Raw genomic sequence first — 17,182 nt, forward strand, 5'->3', positions numbered from 1 at the left:
GCAAGGTGGATCTCCAAGAGGGAAAAGTGCTCATAAAGACTGGGCCTCTTCAACTGTATGCATCCTTACCATGAACTTTCAAAGTAATCCGCTTGTAGTCAGCACCGCCATAGCCAATCAAACAGCAGTAAACCCCCGCATCCTGCAACTTCACGTCTGTGATCTGAAGCGCGGCCTTCCCCAAGAAGAGCTGGTCCTTCAGCAGCTGGGCCCTCTGGCTGTAGCTGCTGTGCTGAACTTGCAGGTCTTCTTTCCCGTCCACAAACTGAATAATTTTCTTATCCTCCATTTCCCAGTAGACGATTAGCGCAAGCAGGTTTAACTGTTTTTCTACTGGGAATTTGCATTCCATGGTCACATTGCTGCCGTACTCCACCACATACAGTTCCTTGGAAACTGTGATTGTAAATGCTGTAGAGGAAGACAACCAATTTTCAGAAGTTGGGAAACTCCTCAAAAAATATACAGATAGTTACAGTAATTATCCCTGGGAAATGGATAACAGGTAATAGAGAAATAGATAATGGGTTAATTTTCCTACTTTCAGTTTGACCATATATCTTTGTCCAATACAGTGGGTTTATGAAATACAGAAAGAAAAACAGAACATTCTTCCTACAAAAAAAATTACATTCATCTTAAATTCATCTTAAATAATTATTACAGTTTTTAACTTATGGTTAAATATAGAACCTAATGAAAGGATTTGGTGTCTTACCTTTCAGCAAATAGCAGTGGGCCATGAATGCAAAGACACTAAATATCCTCATTTTTCTGGAGTGACCTAATTATGGAAAATATAAAAACAAAAATGCTTTATTCAATAATTGAGCACCCAGACATTATGGGTCCTGGCAGTACTAAATAAATAGCCTTCAGATAACCAAAAAAATGATTTGTAAGTGTGAAAATGCAGCATGAAATTTAGAAGTTTAATACCTTTACTTAATATCCCACAGTCCTATAAAGCCAAATAGAAAAAAGTTACAGTGATGAGAATCTTTAAATGTAATTACAAGGCCTGAAAAAAAACTTATAATGAACACTCGAAACAGGCTAAGAAGAAATTATACTAAAATCCTCTCAACTATTTCATGTTTTTTTCTGCAGTATAACATCTAGAAATCCAAACCTGCCCTGTGCAAAGTTTCAATGCAAGGACAACCTGACCTCCACATCTCTCACCTTTCAAAGCTTTTTCTTCCACCCTAGACCCTGAACACTTTCATCCTGTCCTTAACTACCCAAGCCTTCTGTATCACCATCCCAACTATGCTACTTTTCTTGCAGGTGCCATCCTTTGGAAATCTCCTCTTCTATCTTTCGCTTATTCCAAGTTATAAATTCTATTCTCTCAATAAACTGATTCTGCTAGTAGCAGGAATGAGAAGGAGAAACAGTTGAATTTGACCAATTCATACTAAGATGTGAATGACTTACACCCACTCTTTTAGGGCTAGAATTCGCCTAGATTCTATTCTTCATTTTGTCACTCTGAGTGAAATTCTACCAATTATTTAATTTGGCAAACATTGATTGAACAACTGTTCTGTCCCAGGCACTATTTTAGGTACTAGGAATATAGCAGTGAACAAGAAAAAAAAAAAAAAAAAACACTCTCATTTTGGACCTTATATTCAAGTAGGGGAATAAATAAAGAAGATTTGTACTGCATTTCAGCAAATTTATTTCTTAATACACTTTCCTTCTTCTGTTATACATATGTTTACACACTTTGAGAAGTCAGTTTTGCCTCTTAAGGTCTCTTTGACCTCTTGTATACATATAAAAACTCACTAATGATCAGTTAATCTATGCTATACATATATAAGACAGAAGATTTATGCTCTTAATATGTAAATAGTTCCAAAAAAATCAGTAAGAAAACCAAACACAACTCAACAGAAAACGAGCAAAATGTTCTAGCACACAGTTCAGAGAGTAAGAAATATAAATGACATCTATACATCAGTAAGGATGCTCATAGATGGGACTGGAAGAGATTATGCTGAGTGAAATGAGTCAAGCAGAGAGAGTCAATTATCATATGGTTTCACTCACTTGTGGAGCATAAGGAATAACATGGAGGACATTGGGAGATGGAGAGGAGAAGTGAGCTGGGGGAAATCAGAGAGGGAGACAAACCATGAGAGACTGTGGACTCTGAGAGACAAATTGAGGGTTTTGTGGGTTGCGGGGTGAGTCCAGTGGTGGGTATTGTGGAGGGCACGTATTGCATGGAGCACTGGGTGTGGTGCATAAACAATGAATTTTGGAACACTGAAAAAAATAAAATTTAAAAAATGAAAACAAAAAGGAAGATGCTTAATATCAACAATTTTTTAAAAGCTTAAGTTTAAAACATTAGGTACTGTTTTTCACTTATTAGCTTAACCAAAATTATAAAGATTCCTAATATTTAGTGCTTGTAAGGATATGAACAAATGGGTTTTCTCACTCCCTGGTGGTAGGATTGTGAAGTTATATAACATTTTTTGGAAAGCAATTTGGTAATCTCCATTAAAATTTTACAAGCTTTCATTTCCTCTCCTAGAAATGTATGCTACAAAAACAAAAACATATACATAAACAATACATGTGATGTGATGACATTGCTAATCTTAGCCACAAACTGGGAATATTCCAGATAGCCTAACTAGTTAAATGTTGTGACAATGTAATACCACTAAGGACAGAATTGTATTAATCTTGCAAAGATGTAGAAAGTAAATTGTAGAGCTATACATGTAGCAGAAATCTACTTCAGTTTAAAAAAAAAAGAAAGAAAAATCTGTGTGTGTTTAGACATAGGGAATGTCCAGAAAAATCCATACCAACATACTGATAGTGATTAACTCTAGGAGTGAAATCAGAGGGACAATAAGCAGGCTTTCACTTTTCTCTATCTTTTTAAAGATTTATTTATTTATAAGAGAGATAGCAAGAGAAAGGCAGAGGGAGATGGAGAGAGAGAATCCCAAGCAACCTTCATGCTGAGCGAGGAACCCCACATGAAGCTCGATCCCATGACCCTCAGATTATGACCTAAGCCTAAACCGAGTCTGACATCCATCTGACTGAGCCACCCAGGCACCCCATTTTTAAAATAAATTTTCAAAGGAAGAAAGGATGGGAGAAAAAGAAGAGAAAAAAAGGGAGATGAGATTGTTAATGATTTCTTTGGTGTTTTTCCATGTCTGTATTTTCAAATAAATGGGTATGCTTTCCTCTTCTTAGAAAAAAATGAAAAACAAATTTAGTGAACCATTTCACCTTGCTAAGCTGTGGAACGTTTAGGAGACAGCATAGTAGAATGGAAAGAACCCTAGAAACTCACACATCAGAGATGAGGCAGCGTAATAATATTTGTTTATTTTTATGTTTTTCTTCATTATCTAATATAAACACAATATAGAACATGAAAAAAGAAGGGAAAAATCACCGACTATTCCATTACTTTAGCCCAGGAAACATTTCCTAATGCCTAGAAACATTTTTGGTGGTCAAAATGCAGTGGGGGGGTGGCAAGGACTGCTACTTCCTACTGGTGGAGGCCAGGAATGCTGTTGCTAACCATCTACACTGCGCAGGACAGCCACCACAGCAGAGACTTAGCTAGGCCTCCTTGTCAACAGTGCCAAGGTTGAGCAACCTTGCAACCACTGTGAGCATTCCAGTACACATTTTTCTTCTAGTCTTCCTCCCTATGAATCTTTGTACAAACAATCATAACCTTCTCATATATTTAACACTCTTTTTTTCATTAACTATATCAATATGTTTTCCATTTTACCAAATGATATTCATAAATATTTTGGAGTTCCTATAATGTTTAGTTCCCCTACTGTTAGGTTTAAGATTGTTCCCAATTTTAAAAATATCATAGATATTTGTGTATTCAGCAAATATTTAAGTGCCTATGGTGTGCCACGTTGCAGGCCAGGCCCTAAGAACTGATTCCCCAAGTAGAATTTTTAATCAAGGAGAAAGACCATTTTCCTGGTTCTTGACACATGTAGATAACTGGTACGAGTTACACTGTATCTTTATTGGGTATGGTTTTAAAAATATTTTTTCTGATTTGATTATTGAGAAGTTATAATTTGAATGTTTCATGGGTTTGTTGATTACTTTGGTTCTTTTGTGAATCACTTCATCATTTTTCACCCTGTTTATCTTATTAGTTTCTTATCAATCTGTATGAACCATTCATGTTCATATACACATACGCAGGTAGAAATAAAAAACAATGAAGTAAAATAATCATCATTCTCTTGTTAGCGTTAGGTGCATAATTCCTGTTTTTCTCCTTTCTGTTCTCATGCATGCCTGTAAGAATATGAAGATTGTTGAAATGAGTCTGCAGAAGCTATCTCCATGACCTTTGCTTGGGCAAGAGTTGATTTCACCACAACCAAAACACAACAAAAAACCAAACCAACTGTAATATTATAAACAGAAATAAACTTGTTGGGCAAAAGAAAACTTAAGATAACCTTTAAGATACCCAAGCAAAGAACTGCTGAATACAAAGGGAAATGAAACTCATTCATGGGTTAAAATTCGTTTTCCCAATGTTTATGGTATACTCTGGTAGACTTCCTACCCTTAAAATGAATTTGGTTGAAAAGTTTACTGGACTCTGATGGGTTAGAGTTGATATTTACCTAATTCCTCATGATACCACCTTTTTCCAAGGTTTCCTTCCCTTGGAGTACAGCTGTCATTAGTGGGAGGAAAAAAGGAAGGACAGAGACCATGCGAGTAACCGTGCTCCCTACATCATCCCCACATCAGGGCAGTTTGTCTAAGAGAACACTGACGTCTTCAAGTAAGAAACTATATGATGGTGTATCTGGATTCCCAAACAAGAGCATTCGAAGAGCAAGGAAATGCGGACTAGGGAAGAAATGAAGAATGGGGAAGCAGGTTTGCCCCTGGGGAACTCAGTATAACACTATGGAACCTGTAGCACTTCTGTATCTCCCAAGGGTAGCAAGGTAGGAGGAAAAGATAGGAAAAGAATTCAAGCTTCCATTCTCAAAAGTAGGAGCAAGAAGTGTCTTGATAGCTGTTGGTTTAGGGTTTCCTTTTCCTTTTATTTATACTTACAGTTTTATAAAAACTATAATTTAATTTTCAAAAAAAAAATTCCTAGAGTTCAACAACATATCTCCAAGATGAAAACCCACCACATTAACAGATCAAGAGAGTGATCTATTTAACCCAACTAAACCCTGTGCCCAGACTCCTTCCCCTCAGTTACCCTGAGACATTCTTATATGTTTCCCGGTGGATTCAAATCTCCATACTTACCTCAGTGGTTTCTTTTAAGACTACACTCTACTGTCTTGTAACCTCTGCCTACTCTATTCCACTGAAAAAGGCTGATTTTTTTTTTCTTTAGACTATCATCGTTCTTAAAAACTGTGGGCAATGTAAACGGGGCTCTTTCTTAAAGGTGATTTCCAATATCAATCGAAAGATCTTTAAAATATTTAGACTCTTCACCTAAGTAGTTAAACTTAAAAGAGTTTATCTGAAGTGAAATAATCAGTAATGTCCCAGAGATTTACAACAATGATGTTCACGGAATGGCTAAGAAACTTAACCACTATAAATAATCTTTATGCCTAGCATGGGGTATTAATTTTGTACCATGGGGTGTCAATTTTGTACCAGCCATTTAAAAAATATTTATCACATTTTAGAAGACTATTTAATCCATAGAGAGGTATATGGATGGCTCAGCTGGTTAAGTGTCTGCTTTCACTCAGGTCATGATCTCAGGGACCTGGGATCAAGTCCCTCACTGGGCTCTCTGCTCAGTGGGGAGTCTGCTTCTCCCTCTCACTCTTTTTCTGTGGTCTCCCTCTCTCTAAAATAAAATCTTAAAAAAAAAAAAAAAGATCCATAGAAAAATCACACAAGGCATTTTTTTTTTAGGTGCAAACAAGGCGGAACAATGATACTTGAAACACTCCCTGTATTATAAGACAAAAAGGCCATGGTATTTCTCCATCAGGACTCCTGAAGGTCCTCAAAGCAAACAGAGCAAAGAGCTCCGGTTGGGGTATCCTGGCTTGCTCTTACAGTAGGAGATGCTGCTGGTGTGATGACTGACTCAGAGCATACTGCTAGGGAGCAGCTGAGGGTGGACCAGGACCCAGGTGTCCGACCTCCAGCCTAGGAATTTCCCGCTAGAACAGCTACCTACCCCAGGGCCATATTCTTGAACGCACAGAAACATACTTACAAAACTGGTATTAAGCAAAACTGAATCCTACCTTCGCCCTGCCCTACGAAAGGTCAAACCTCTTAGCTGTTCCTATTAGTCTATACAGGTATCAGCTCTACAGCCTCGTCAAACCATCACGCTTTGCCTGGTCCTTCTCTTCTCTTCCACCCAAAGAAAAGGACTTCAGGGGCACCTGGGTGGCTCAGTGGGTTAAAGCCTCTGCCTTCGGCTCAGGTCATGATCTCAGGGTCCTGGGATCGAGCCGCATCGGGCTCTCTGCTCAGCAGGGAGCCTGCTTCCTCCTCTCTCTCTGCCTGCCTCTCTGCCTACTTGTGATCTCTGTCTCTGTCAAGTAAATAAATTAAAAAAAAAAAAAAAAAGAAAAGAAAAGAAAAAGAAAAGGACTTCAGACCAGCTGCTTTTTAAATTGCCACCCGAGGGGCACCTGGTGGCTCAGTGGGTTAAGCCTCTGCCTTCGGCTCAGGTCATGATCCCAGGGTCCTGGGATCGAGCCCCGCATCGGGCTCTCTGCTCACCAGTGAGCCTGCTGCCTCCTCTGTCTCTGCCTGCCTCTCTGCCCACTTGCGATCTCTGTCAAATAAATAAGTAAAATTAAGTAAAGTGCACCTCTGGAGGGAAGGATGTTCCCTACCTGCTGGCGGAGGGGCTGGCGGCGGGCTCGCGGGCTCAGCACGCTCTGTCCTGGCGGCGGGGCTGCGGGGCGGTGGGGCTGCAGCCAGCGAGCGAGGCTCACTAATGAGCAGGCGAGGGGAGGGGCCGAGGTCTCCGCCGCGCCCCGCCCCCCTCGCCCGTCCACCGCCCAGCCCGGTCAATCCGCGTTAGGGTTAGTTACTTCCCTCTGGGCTGCCCCGCTTTCCAGTGGGGGAAATTAGCGGATTCGGCGCTCTTGGAAAAAAAAAAGGTGAAACTGAAACTTACCGTTCAGTTTCTTGTAAATCAGCTTTCTAAAAAGAAAAGCTTCAGAGATTAAAGCAAACATCATCCTCTATTTTTAAGATTTATGTATTTATTTGGCAGAGAGCACAAGCAGCGGGAGCAGCAGACAGAGGGAGAAGCAGGAGCCTGATCCCAGGACCCTGAGATCATGAACTGAGTCAAAGGCAGATGCTTAACTGACTGAGCCACCCAGGAGTTCCCAACATCTCATATTTTTAAAAACAAAGGTTTAAAACAGCCCAACTTCAGACGTTGTAAAGTAAATTACCATAAGGATTTCAGACAGTTTTATCTTCAGGATCCAGCCACCTTAAACTCTGCCATCAGGTTCCTCCCTCTGATAAAAAGCTTTTTACAAGATGAGGGAACCTCTTGACATAACTTGATGTAATTCTACAATATATACAAAATATAATGACAGGTCACAAAGCTTTGATTTTTATTCTATTAAGTAGGTGTGTCTATAATAGGAAATATATTTTTAATACGTGGATTTTGAGGACTTCCTCAAAGTTCCTCGACATAATGAAACTTCAGTTGCTTTGTCATTAGAAGAACTTCCTATCACCAGTTACACCTTTTAAGAATGCTCTGGATCCCTGCGATCCTGTCATCTTCGGGAACCAGATTAGGTTAGCAAATTCCAGGTGAAGACTAAGAAAACTCTTCCACTGGTAACTCCAGATCAGTGGATGAGCCACCCAGAAGTCACGTGACTCACCCAGAAGGTGAGGGCATACTTTACTTATGCATTCCCCACTGTTGGACTTCGAGGTGCTTCCCTCTCTTTCTCCTTTCTTCTCCTCCTCCTCCCTTTCTTTCTAATTTTAAATTGATACACTGAACTCGTTTGACTTTCCTACTTACTCATTTCAGCTGCAATCCAAAATACTGCATACCACGAATGAATATTGAGATGTCCATTGACTTGGTTATGACATTTTCTTCCCAAGTAAGAATTTGCACTTTCTCAGAATATCACATATTTTAATTAAAAAAAAAAACTTGGAAAAATACTGAGGATGATACTGCCTTAAAAATCTGGTAGAGAGTATGAAATTCTCTTTAGCCTCAATAAAGTTTAATAGACTTGGATTCAGCTGAGATGCTCCCTCTTTCAAATCTCTAAGATTTTATTATTTATTTGAGAGAGAGAGAGAGCATGAGCCAGAGGGAGAAACAGAGGGAGAGGGAGCCTTTGGGTGGGGCTTGATCCAGGACCTCTGGGATCGTGACCTGAACCAAAGACAGATGCTTATTTGACTGATCACCCAGGGTCCCCTCAAATATCTTTTTAAGGCCACATAGTGGAATATAACAGTGTTACCTCTGCTATTTTCTCTTTAATCTTTCATTTTTTTAAAAGCAATAAAGTTAAGACCCAGGACATAGATGTCATGACCTGTGGGTGTGGTCATGACTATCAAGATAGTCAGAAAAAACTGGCTCTAGAACCTACCACTGAGCCGCTGAGTTATCCTGAGCAACCAATTTACTGAGTAGTACCAGGACTAAGTAACGTCCTCTTAGACGGTCTCTATGATCCATGAAAAAATTTTAAAACTGAGCGGTGCTTAGGTTTTTTTGTTTGTTTGTTTTACCAAAGCAACGTTCAGGGTCTACATAATGATCAACAGAGAAGGCAGAGAGTGAATGAATTTGCCTTTCCCTGGAGCTGATGATGGTAATGGAAGGTACTTACTTAGCTTGCTGTTTTACATAGTTGATTTACATATTAGTAATCTGATGACTGCTGATTTTGTTCATCTTGCCCACCTGTTTGCATCCTGTAGCCATTCATTTTCCCATACAGTTTATCAAGTTTTTTTTGTTTTTTTAAGATTTTATTTATTCATTTGTCAGAGAGAGCGAGAGAACACAGCAGGGGGAGCAGTAGAAAGAGAGGGAGAAGCAGGCTCTCCTCTGAGCTTACAGGGAGCCAGTGTGGGGACTCGATCCCAGGACCTGAGATCATGACCTGTGCTGAAGGCAGAGATGCTCCCTCTTTTAACCCACTGAGCCACCCAGGCACCCCATATCAAGCTTCTTAATGAAGTTCTTGATAGCCTCTGGAGATAGAAAAATAGGGTGTGTTTAGAAAAAAATAAATTTTATCACTTCAAAAAAATGTATGAACATCTGTATGTAACTACACTGAAATGAAAATTAAAAACCTTAAAAAATACAAAAATCAAAACAATCCCCATTTTTCAATTTGGGCAAAGTAGATGGAGAACTGCTAAGATGGGGAAGGACCAGTGGGAAGCCAGAGGTAGAGAATGAGATGCCCAGATCATCTTCACCATTGTCATTTCCTATTCATACCCCTCTTACTCTGTTCATTTTTAGAGGAAAAAACTCATCATTGCTGATGTGCTCTTTCTCAGAGATGCTATTTCTGGGTTCGGTTGAATCATGTTGACTTGGGGTAGGTGTTTAAATACAGAATCCAGGTTTCTGCCAAAAACTTGTTGAATCCAGTTTTCTTGGGGCCATCCCTGGGTGGCTCATGTGCACACTAAAGCTTTAAAACTGATGGTATAATGTTTAAGGGAAAAATGAGCAAGAGTTGTTTGCTATTATAGTCTTAACTCCCCTTTCTCTATCTAATTTTGTTAATTGTTATCAATACCACCCTTCACTCTACCTTCGCTTATCCCACTTCCACTTTTGCTCCTAAAATAAGAGAGACGATCTTTGTTTGTCCTGATCTTAAAAGGAGGATAGATTCCAGGTTCTTATAGGGCTTGAAATGATGTTAGCAATTTCCTGGCAAAGGAGCAATTTCCAGTTAACTTTCTTGATCATCAAAAACAGGGTAAAAGTGAAGATACTTTAAAAATATCAACAACATGCTTTTTTCGCATTGAATATTTAAAAATGCATTTTATTACTATATATAAAGACAATATCCAGATTTGTCTCCATGTTCTATTTTTTATTGTGTAGGACTATAAACCGCTGCTCTATGTTATGCCTATTTCTCTCTCTGTGTCCCCATCCACCAACTCCTGTCTTCTGTTGGTTCTACCTTCACCATCTATTCCCAGTCTGTAGATTTGTGCCCAACAGATTTCACGGAGCACACTTTGCCCATGTTATACAACTGTTTAAAATATAGGAGTGATTTACATGCATGAACAGCCAGAGAGCAGCACCTGTCACCACTTGGTGCCCCCACTCAGGTGTTTCCCTCACTTGCACTGTATATGTCTCCCTCCTTCCTGTCCTGAGCTCTGGGGAAAAGCTGGCTAAGTGAAAAGCTCTAGCCTTCAAAGGGCAGCTCCCATATCATGGGTACTTTAAAACAAAGTTGAGACCTCCAACAAGTCCCCTGTCCTCAGGAATTCATAAACCCAGACATTAATAACTGTGACTTGAAAAACTGTTGTAGAGCTTTGGGGCTCTATGGTGAATAATTTAATTCTAAGGAATCTTAACAAAAGAAGTGAAGGCCACTGAAAATAAAGTTTACAACTGAGAGATACCCTTTTAGAGGATACTAGGAAATATTTTATTGACTTAATATCCTAGAACTAACTAACCTAAGTGAATGCTGTACACATGAAATAGCCCCTTCGAGTCATTTCACTTGATTAAAGGGCATGATTTAGTTCAAATGTCTCTTGTGGAATTGCTTCCAGAAGTATTATTTTATATTCACACTTAGATTTAAACTGAGAACAATAGGAGTCTTAAATGTCTAAAAGTCTTTGAAGCTTTTCCTTCCAAGGAATAACTGATTTTTGTTTTCTGGTCTGAGTAAGTGATCAAACACTAAGTAAGTTAGTCAAACACTAAGTTATTTAAAGGTTATTAGTCACATCTGAATTACTGGATTGAGAACCTACTTAAATCTACCACTCATGACTGCAGACTCATCATAAAAAAATGAGAAGTAGAATTGCTTTCCCCACCTTACTGAAAGGACATTTAGGCCTTTCTGTTTCAAGAGAGAATGTGTCAGGAAGATAAGCAGTTTCTCCAAAACCCAATAAGGGTTGTTGTAGGTTTGGTTTGGAAAAGGTAGTCCTAGTTTTGCTTCTGGTATAGTAGGGTTGGTTGGTATCTGTCACTCTGTATTTCACAGATGCCAGTAATTCTGGAGATAACCCTCATTGGATTGATTTTGGTGAAGGAGATAATTAATGCCTGCTGTAACCACAAACAATTTAGCATATCATTTTTCAGGTGTTTATGGAGGACAAGGGGAAGATGAGGAGTTGGCATGGAGAAGAATAAATTCTAATGTTGAAATGCTTCTTCCCAGGCTTACTTAGAAGAAATCAACAGGCCTGTACCAGTGGTGTAGCACTTCCCAGGGCTGCTTGCCATAGGAAGAGAGAAAAAGAATTAACTCTGAGGTCTGGGTATGGTTTTTCTGTCCTTGGGTAGCGCAAACATATATTGTGCCAAAGTGGATCATTTTATTCATCAGAGTTCAGAGACTGTTCTCAATTTTTTTAAAAAAGGGAATTCGTGCTGAATTTCTCAGGGGTGCAAGCGGCTGAGAATCACAGGTAGAGAACAGGATCACGTGAGCTGCATGAGGAGGGAGTTAAGAAGGCTGTAGTCTAGTGGGATGGAGACCTCATAGTTGAGAATGAGGAGAAATATAAATAGCTACTGTGGTGGAAAAAATTCGGTAAGAGAGAAAGATCTAGAGAAGATTTTGGAGTCTTAAATATGCTATGCAGAGCACTGCAGGGACTCCTTAAGAAAGCTTAAGTATTATTTTTCAGTATTTCAGCTGTCAGTTTACGTTTCCTTAGAAAGCTACTACATGCTTGGCCTGAACCATGTGAAGCCTCAGCTTTATTCATGTTGCAGTCTGAAATATAATTGCCCCCGGCTCAAAAAACTTCCCTTGACCTTGCTGCCCCCTTAAATTACTGTCATCTCGGGACTGTGGATTCTGAGAAACAAACTGAGGGTTATGGAGGGGAGAGGAGTGGGGAGTCTGGTGAGCCTGTGGTGGGTATTAAGGAGGGCACTATTCCATGGAGCACTGGGTGTGGTGCATAAACAATGAAGCTTAAACACGAGTAAAATACAGTTAAATTAAGATGTTAAAAAAAATTACTATCATCTCTGACTACTCCATTTCAGTGGCAAACCTCAGCAAACTCTATCATCACTTTCAACTCTCAAATTAACAAAACAAAATGCAGTAATTACAATATAGATTGATGAGCAGTAATAAAACATATAGCATTTTTTACATGTTAGACACTTGGTAATTGACATGTATTAGCACATTTAAATTTTATCCTGTGAGAAGGATACTACTTTTTAAAATTTTTATTTATTTTTTAAATTTCTTTTCAGTGTTCCAGAATTCATTGTTTATGCACCATACCCAGTGTTCCATGCAATACGTGCCCTCCTTAATACCTAACACCAGGCTCACCCAACCTCCCACCCCCCACCCCCCACCCCTCCAAAACCCTCAGATTGTTTTTCAGAGTCCATAGTCTGTCATGGTTCATCCCCCCCTCCAATTTCCCTCAACTCCCTTCTCCTCTCCATCTCCCCATGTCCTCCATGTTATTCCTTATGCTCCACAAGTAAGTGAAATCATATGATAATTGACTCTCTCTGCTTGACTTACTTCACTCAGCATAATCTCTTCGAGTCCCATTCATGTTGATACAAAAGTTGGGTATTCATCCTTTCTGATGGAGGCATAATACTCCATAGTATATATGGAACACATCTTCCTTATCAATTCGGAGAAGGATACTATTATTGCCCCTGTTTTAGAGCTGTGGGTACTGAGGCATAATGCTTAAGTAACTTGTTTAGGTTTTCACAGTTAGGAAGTGGCACAGCCAAGATTCAAACCCAGGTACCCTGGCTCCAGTGTACATGCTCTTAACTACTACACGGTGTGCAGTGAAATCAGTATCCTTATGCACTGCTGGTGGCATGGTGTATTTGTTCAACATCAAAAATTGAAACAGAGTCAGTTATACCTAAGAACTGAAAGCATATGTGCAAAAACCTATACACAGATGTTCACAACAGCATTACTCAGAAAGTGGGGATAATATCAGCCCATCAGTTTTGAATGGGTAAACAAAATGTGGTGTTTATTATTTTTTATTTGTATTTTTATCCATACATTTGAACATTATTCAGCCACAGAAATGAATGAAGTACTAATATATGCCACAACCTGGATGTACCCTGAAAACCTTACGCTATGTGGAAGAAGCCAGATGCAAAAGACCAGCATACTGTATGACTCCATTTACATGAATGTCTAGAATAGGCAAATGTGTTGAGAAAGAAAGCAGATCAGGGATTGCCAGGGGCTGGGGGAAGTGGGAGAATGTACAAAGCTCACCGATGTTCTGCCGGTTCAAATTGTGCCCGAGCTACAAGCACACACCATGATTAAAGTGTTAGGTTAAAATTTAGACTGTGTTCCCCACAGCATGGGACACCATTCCAGAACAGCTTAATATTGAAGTGCTTCTAGCCTGAGTGCACACCGTGCAACTACTTGCCCTCCTTTAGACAGGTTCTTGGCTAAACCTAGTTGCCAGATTAATAATGGAGAAATTCACACTCATTGTGAAATCATTTCTGTTAAATGATTTCACAATGAGTGAAATACTACTATGCATATTTTGAATTTTCAAAAACTTCATTTTTTAAAAAGCTACTTTATGGTGTACTAGGAAATACTGAATATTTTTATGGTCCTGAGGGAGAGGACTTCCACTGAGTTCATGATTTTACATAAATTCTCTCTAACATTTATACTACTTAACTCAATATTTATAATCCACATATTAAAAAGTTATATATATGAAGCTGGTCATCACAGTGTTACTGACATAGCAAAAAAAAGAAAAAAAATCCAACAATGAGAATTATATACGTACTTGCAGAAAATCATGCACCTTTTAAAAATGGGACATATGAATGCTATTTAACAATATGAAAATTATTATGCTATAATGCAAAATGATTAAAAGCACCTATTTGTGTATGTAAAAACATAGACAATACATTCACAAATTCATCCACTTAGAAATAATGCACATATCCATGAAAGTTATATGTCATTTGATACTGAAATAAATTTCCTTTAATCCTCTTAGCCCACATTCTATTAAGTATGTTCAAAATTTATACCTAGATTTCTCTCCGTTCCCAAGGTATATATTCTCATGGTCGCCTTTTTCACTTATATTTTAAAATTGTGAATGATATAATACATACAAGAATATAATGTAGGTATACAGTTTAAAAGGTCAGTGCTGAGAGCATCAAGGGGAGACTAGAAGGCTGGTTTGGTGTTTGTTCATGTGCTCAGCCTGGGGATGATTAGACATCTTCTCCACTGATGTGATGATCAACCAGGGCTAAGGGCAGGGATGGCCCTTCCTCAAAGCTAGGGCATATTCAAGTACATGCTATTCTCCCAAGTCATTTAGTAGCAAAGAACATAGTACCAACAGTTCAAGTATTTGTTTTTTTTCCATGAGGCTAGCTAGGAGAGCAGCTTGACATACTCAAGATGCAAACTGCTGGTGAGAGTAAGAAGAAATAGGCATTTCTCAGAGCAGTGGAGGAGAAAGATGGCTTTGTCCAAAAATAAAATTAGTAACTCTGGTCAAATCTGCTCTTTTTCATTTCCTGCCTGAGCCTTTTTTGGCACTTAAAGAGCAGCAGACTGAGGCTCCAACAGATTGAATAAACCATGCCTATGTTTAGGAGTGCCTGGGTGGCACAGTCATTTACACATACGACTCTTGGTTTTGGCTCAGGTTGTGATCTCAGGGTCTGGAGATGGAGCCCCTGGTCGGGCTCTGTGCTCAGTATAGTCTGCTTAAGACTCTCTTCCCTTCAGTAGTTCATTTTTGCCTTTGTTTCCCTTACCTTTGGTGATATATCTAGGAAGAAGTTGCTGTGGCCGAGGTCGAAGAGGTTGCTGCCTGTATTATTCTCAAGGGTTTTGATGGACTCCCATCTCACATTTAAGGCTTTCATCCATTTTGAGCCTATTTTTTGTGTGTGGCGTAAGGAAATGGTCCAGTTTCATTCTTCTCCATGTGGCTGTCCAATTTTCCCAACACCGTTAGCTAAAGAGAACTTTTTCCATTGGATATTCTGTCCTGCTTTGTCAAATATTAGTTGACCATAGAGCTGAGTGTCCATTTTTGAGTTCTCTATTCTGTTCCATTGATCTAGGTGTCTGTTTTTGTGCTAGTAATATACTGTTTTGATGATTACAGCTTTGTAATAGAGCTTAAAGTCCAGGATTGTGATACCACCAGCTTTGGTTTTCTTTTTCAACATTCCTTTGGCTATTCAGGGTCTTTTCTGGTTCCATACAAATTTTAGGATTATTTGTTACAGCTTTGTGAAAAAAGTTGATGGTATTTTGACAGAGATTGTGTTGAATATGTGGACTGCTCTAGGCAGCACGGACATTTTTACAATATTTGTTCTTCCAATCCATGAGCATGGAACATTGTTTCATTTCTTTGTGTCTTCCTCAATTTCTTTCATGAGTTTTCTATAGTTTTCTGAGTACAAATCCTTTGCCACTCATTAGGTTTATTCCTATGCATCTTATGGTTTTGGGTGCAATCATAAATGGGACTGAATCCTTAATTTCTCTTTCTCTGTCTTGCTGTTGGTGTTTAAAAATGCAAATGATTTCTGTGTATTGATTTTATATCTTGACACTTTACTGAATTCCTGTATGAGTTCTAGCAGCTTGGGGGTAGAGTCTTTTGGGTTTTCCACATAAAGCATTATATCATCTGCAGAGAGTGAGAGTTTGACTTCTTCTTTGCCAATTCAGATGCCTTTTATTTCTTGTTGTTGTCTGATTGCTGAGGCTAGGACTTCTAGTACTACGTTGAATGGTGGCAGTGGTGATAGTGGACACCCCTGCTGTGTTCCTGACCTTAGGGGGAAAATCTCTCATTTTTTCCCCATTGAGAAAGATATTTGCTGTGGGTTTTTCATAGATGGCTTTGATGATATTGAGGTATGTGCCCTCTATCCCTATACTGTGAAGAGTTTTGATCAAGAAAGAATGCTGTACTTTGTCATAATGCTTTATCTGCATCTACTGAGAAAATCATATAGTTCTTATCCTATCTTTTATTAATGTAGTGTATCACATCGGTTGGTTCACAGGTTTTGAACCAACCTTGCAGCCCAGGAATAAATCCCACTTTGTCCTGATGAATAATATTTTTAAAGTACTGTTGGATCCTTCTGGCTAATATTTTGGTTAGACTTTTTATATCCATGTTCATCAGGGATCCTGGTCTGTAATTTTCCTTTTTGGTGGGGTAATTGTCTGGTTTTGGGATCAAGGTAATATTGGCCTCTTAAAAAGAGTTTGGAAGTCTTCCTTCCATTTCTATTTCTTGAAACACTTTCAGAAGAATAAGTACTAATGCAAACCAACTTTTAATTTCTCTTTATCCTGTAGCCATTAAAAAAAATGAAATCTTGTCATTTGCAACAATGTGGATGGAACTAGAGGGTATTATGCTAAGCGACATAAGTCAATCAGAGAAAGACAATTATTATATGATCTCACCGATATGTGGAATTCAAGAAACAAGGCAGAGGATCATAGGGGAAGAGAGGAAAAAATGAAACAAGATGAAACTAGAGAGGGAGACAAACCATAAGTGACTCTTAATCTCAGGAAAAAAACTGAGGGTTGCTGGAGTGGATGGGAGTCGCAGGGATGGTGTGGCTTGGTAATGGACACTGGGGAAGGTGTGTGTTGTGGTGAGTGCTGTGTGTTGTGTAAACTGATGAATCACAGACCTGTACCCTTGAAACAAATAATACATTCTATGTTAATAATAAAAAAATGTTTTTAAAGAATCAACAATGGACAGTAAATTAGTGGATTTAACTATAAGAAACAGGCTATTGCTTTATTTTAGTATTTCTCCACAAGAATTTTATTAATTCCAAAGATATAAATAAATAAATAAA

At 38.8% G+C, this 17,182-nt stretch overlaps 1 protein-coding gene across 11 annotated transcripts in view; it reads right to left on the reverse strand.

Moving 5' to 3' along the window:
* CD274 (CD274 molecule) overlaps positions 1 to 7,126 on the reverse strand; it is a 49,561-nt gene extending 42,435 nt beyond the window's left edge. For 4 of the 11 annotated variants that reach the window (XR_006601949.1, XR_006601950.1, XM_013063366.2 and 1 more), the window contains exons 1-3: positions 6,891 to 7,124; positions 719 to 784; positions 70 to 411 (exon numbers count right to left, since the gene is read on the reverse strand). Coding sequence is in view for 8 of the 11 variants with exons in the window: in XM_013063366.2 (XP_012918820.1) it covers positions 70 to 411; positions 719 to 770 (394 nt within the window). In the remaining 3 variants the exon portion in view is untranslated. Of the gene's footprint in view, positions 1 to 69; positions 412 to 718; positions 785 to 6,865 lie in introns of all 11 variants that reach the window. The other 7 variants (XM_045065013.1, XM_045065011.1, XM_045065010.1 and 4 more) reach the window with 4 other exon arrangements.
* Between the last annotated feature and the right edge of the window lie 10,056 nt (positions 7,127 to 17,182).

This window comes from Mustela putorius, unplaced genomic scaffold, assembly GCF_011764305.1.
Source record: "Mustela putorius furo isolate JIRA1106 unplaced genomic scaffold, ASM1176430v1.1 tig00003854_pilon_pilon_pilon, whole genome shotgun sequence".
NCBI classification, from domain to species: Eukaryota; Metazoa; Chordata; class Mammalia; order Carnivora; family Mustelidae; genus Mustela; species Mustela putorius.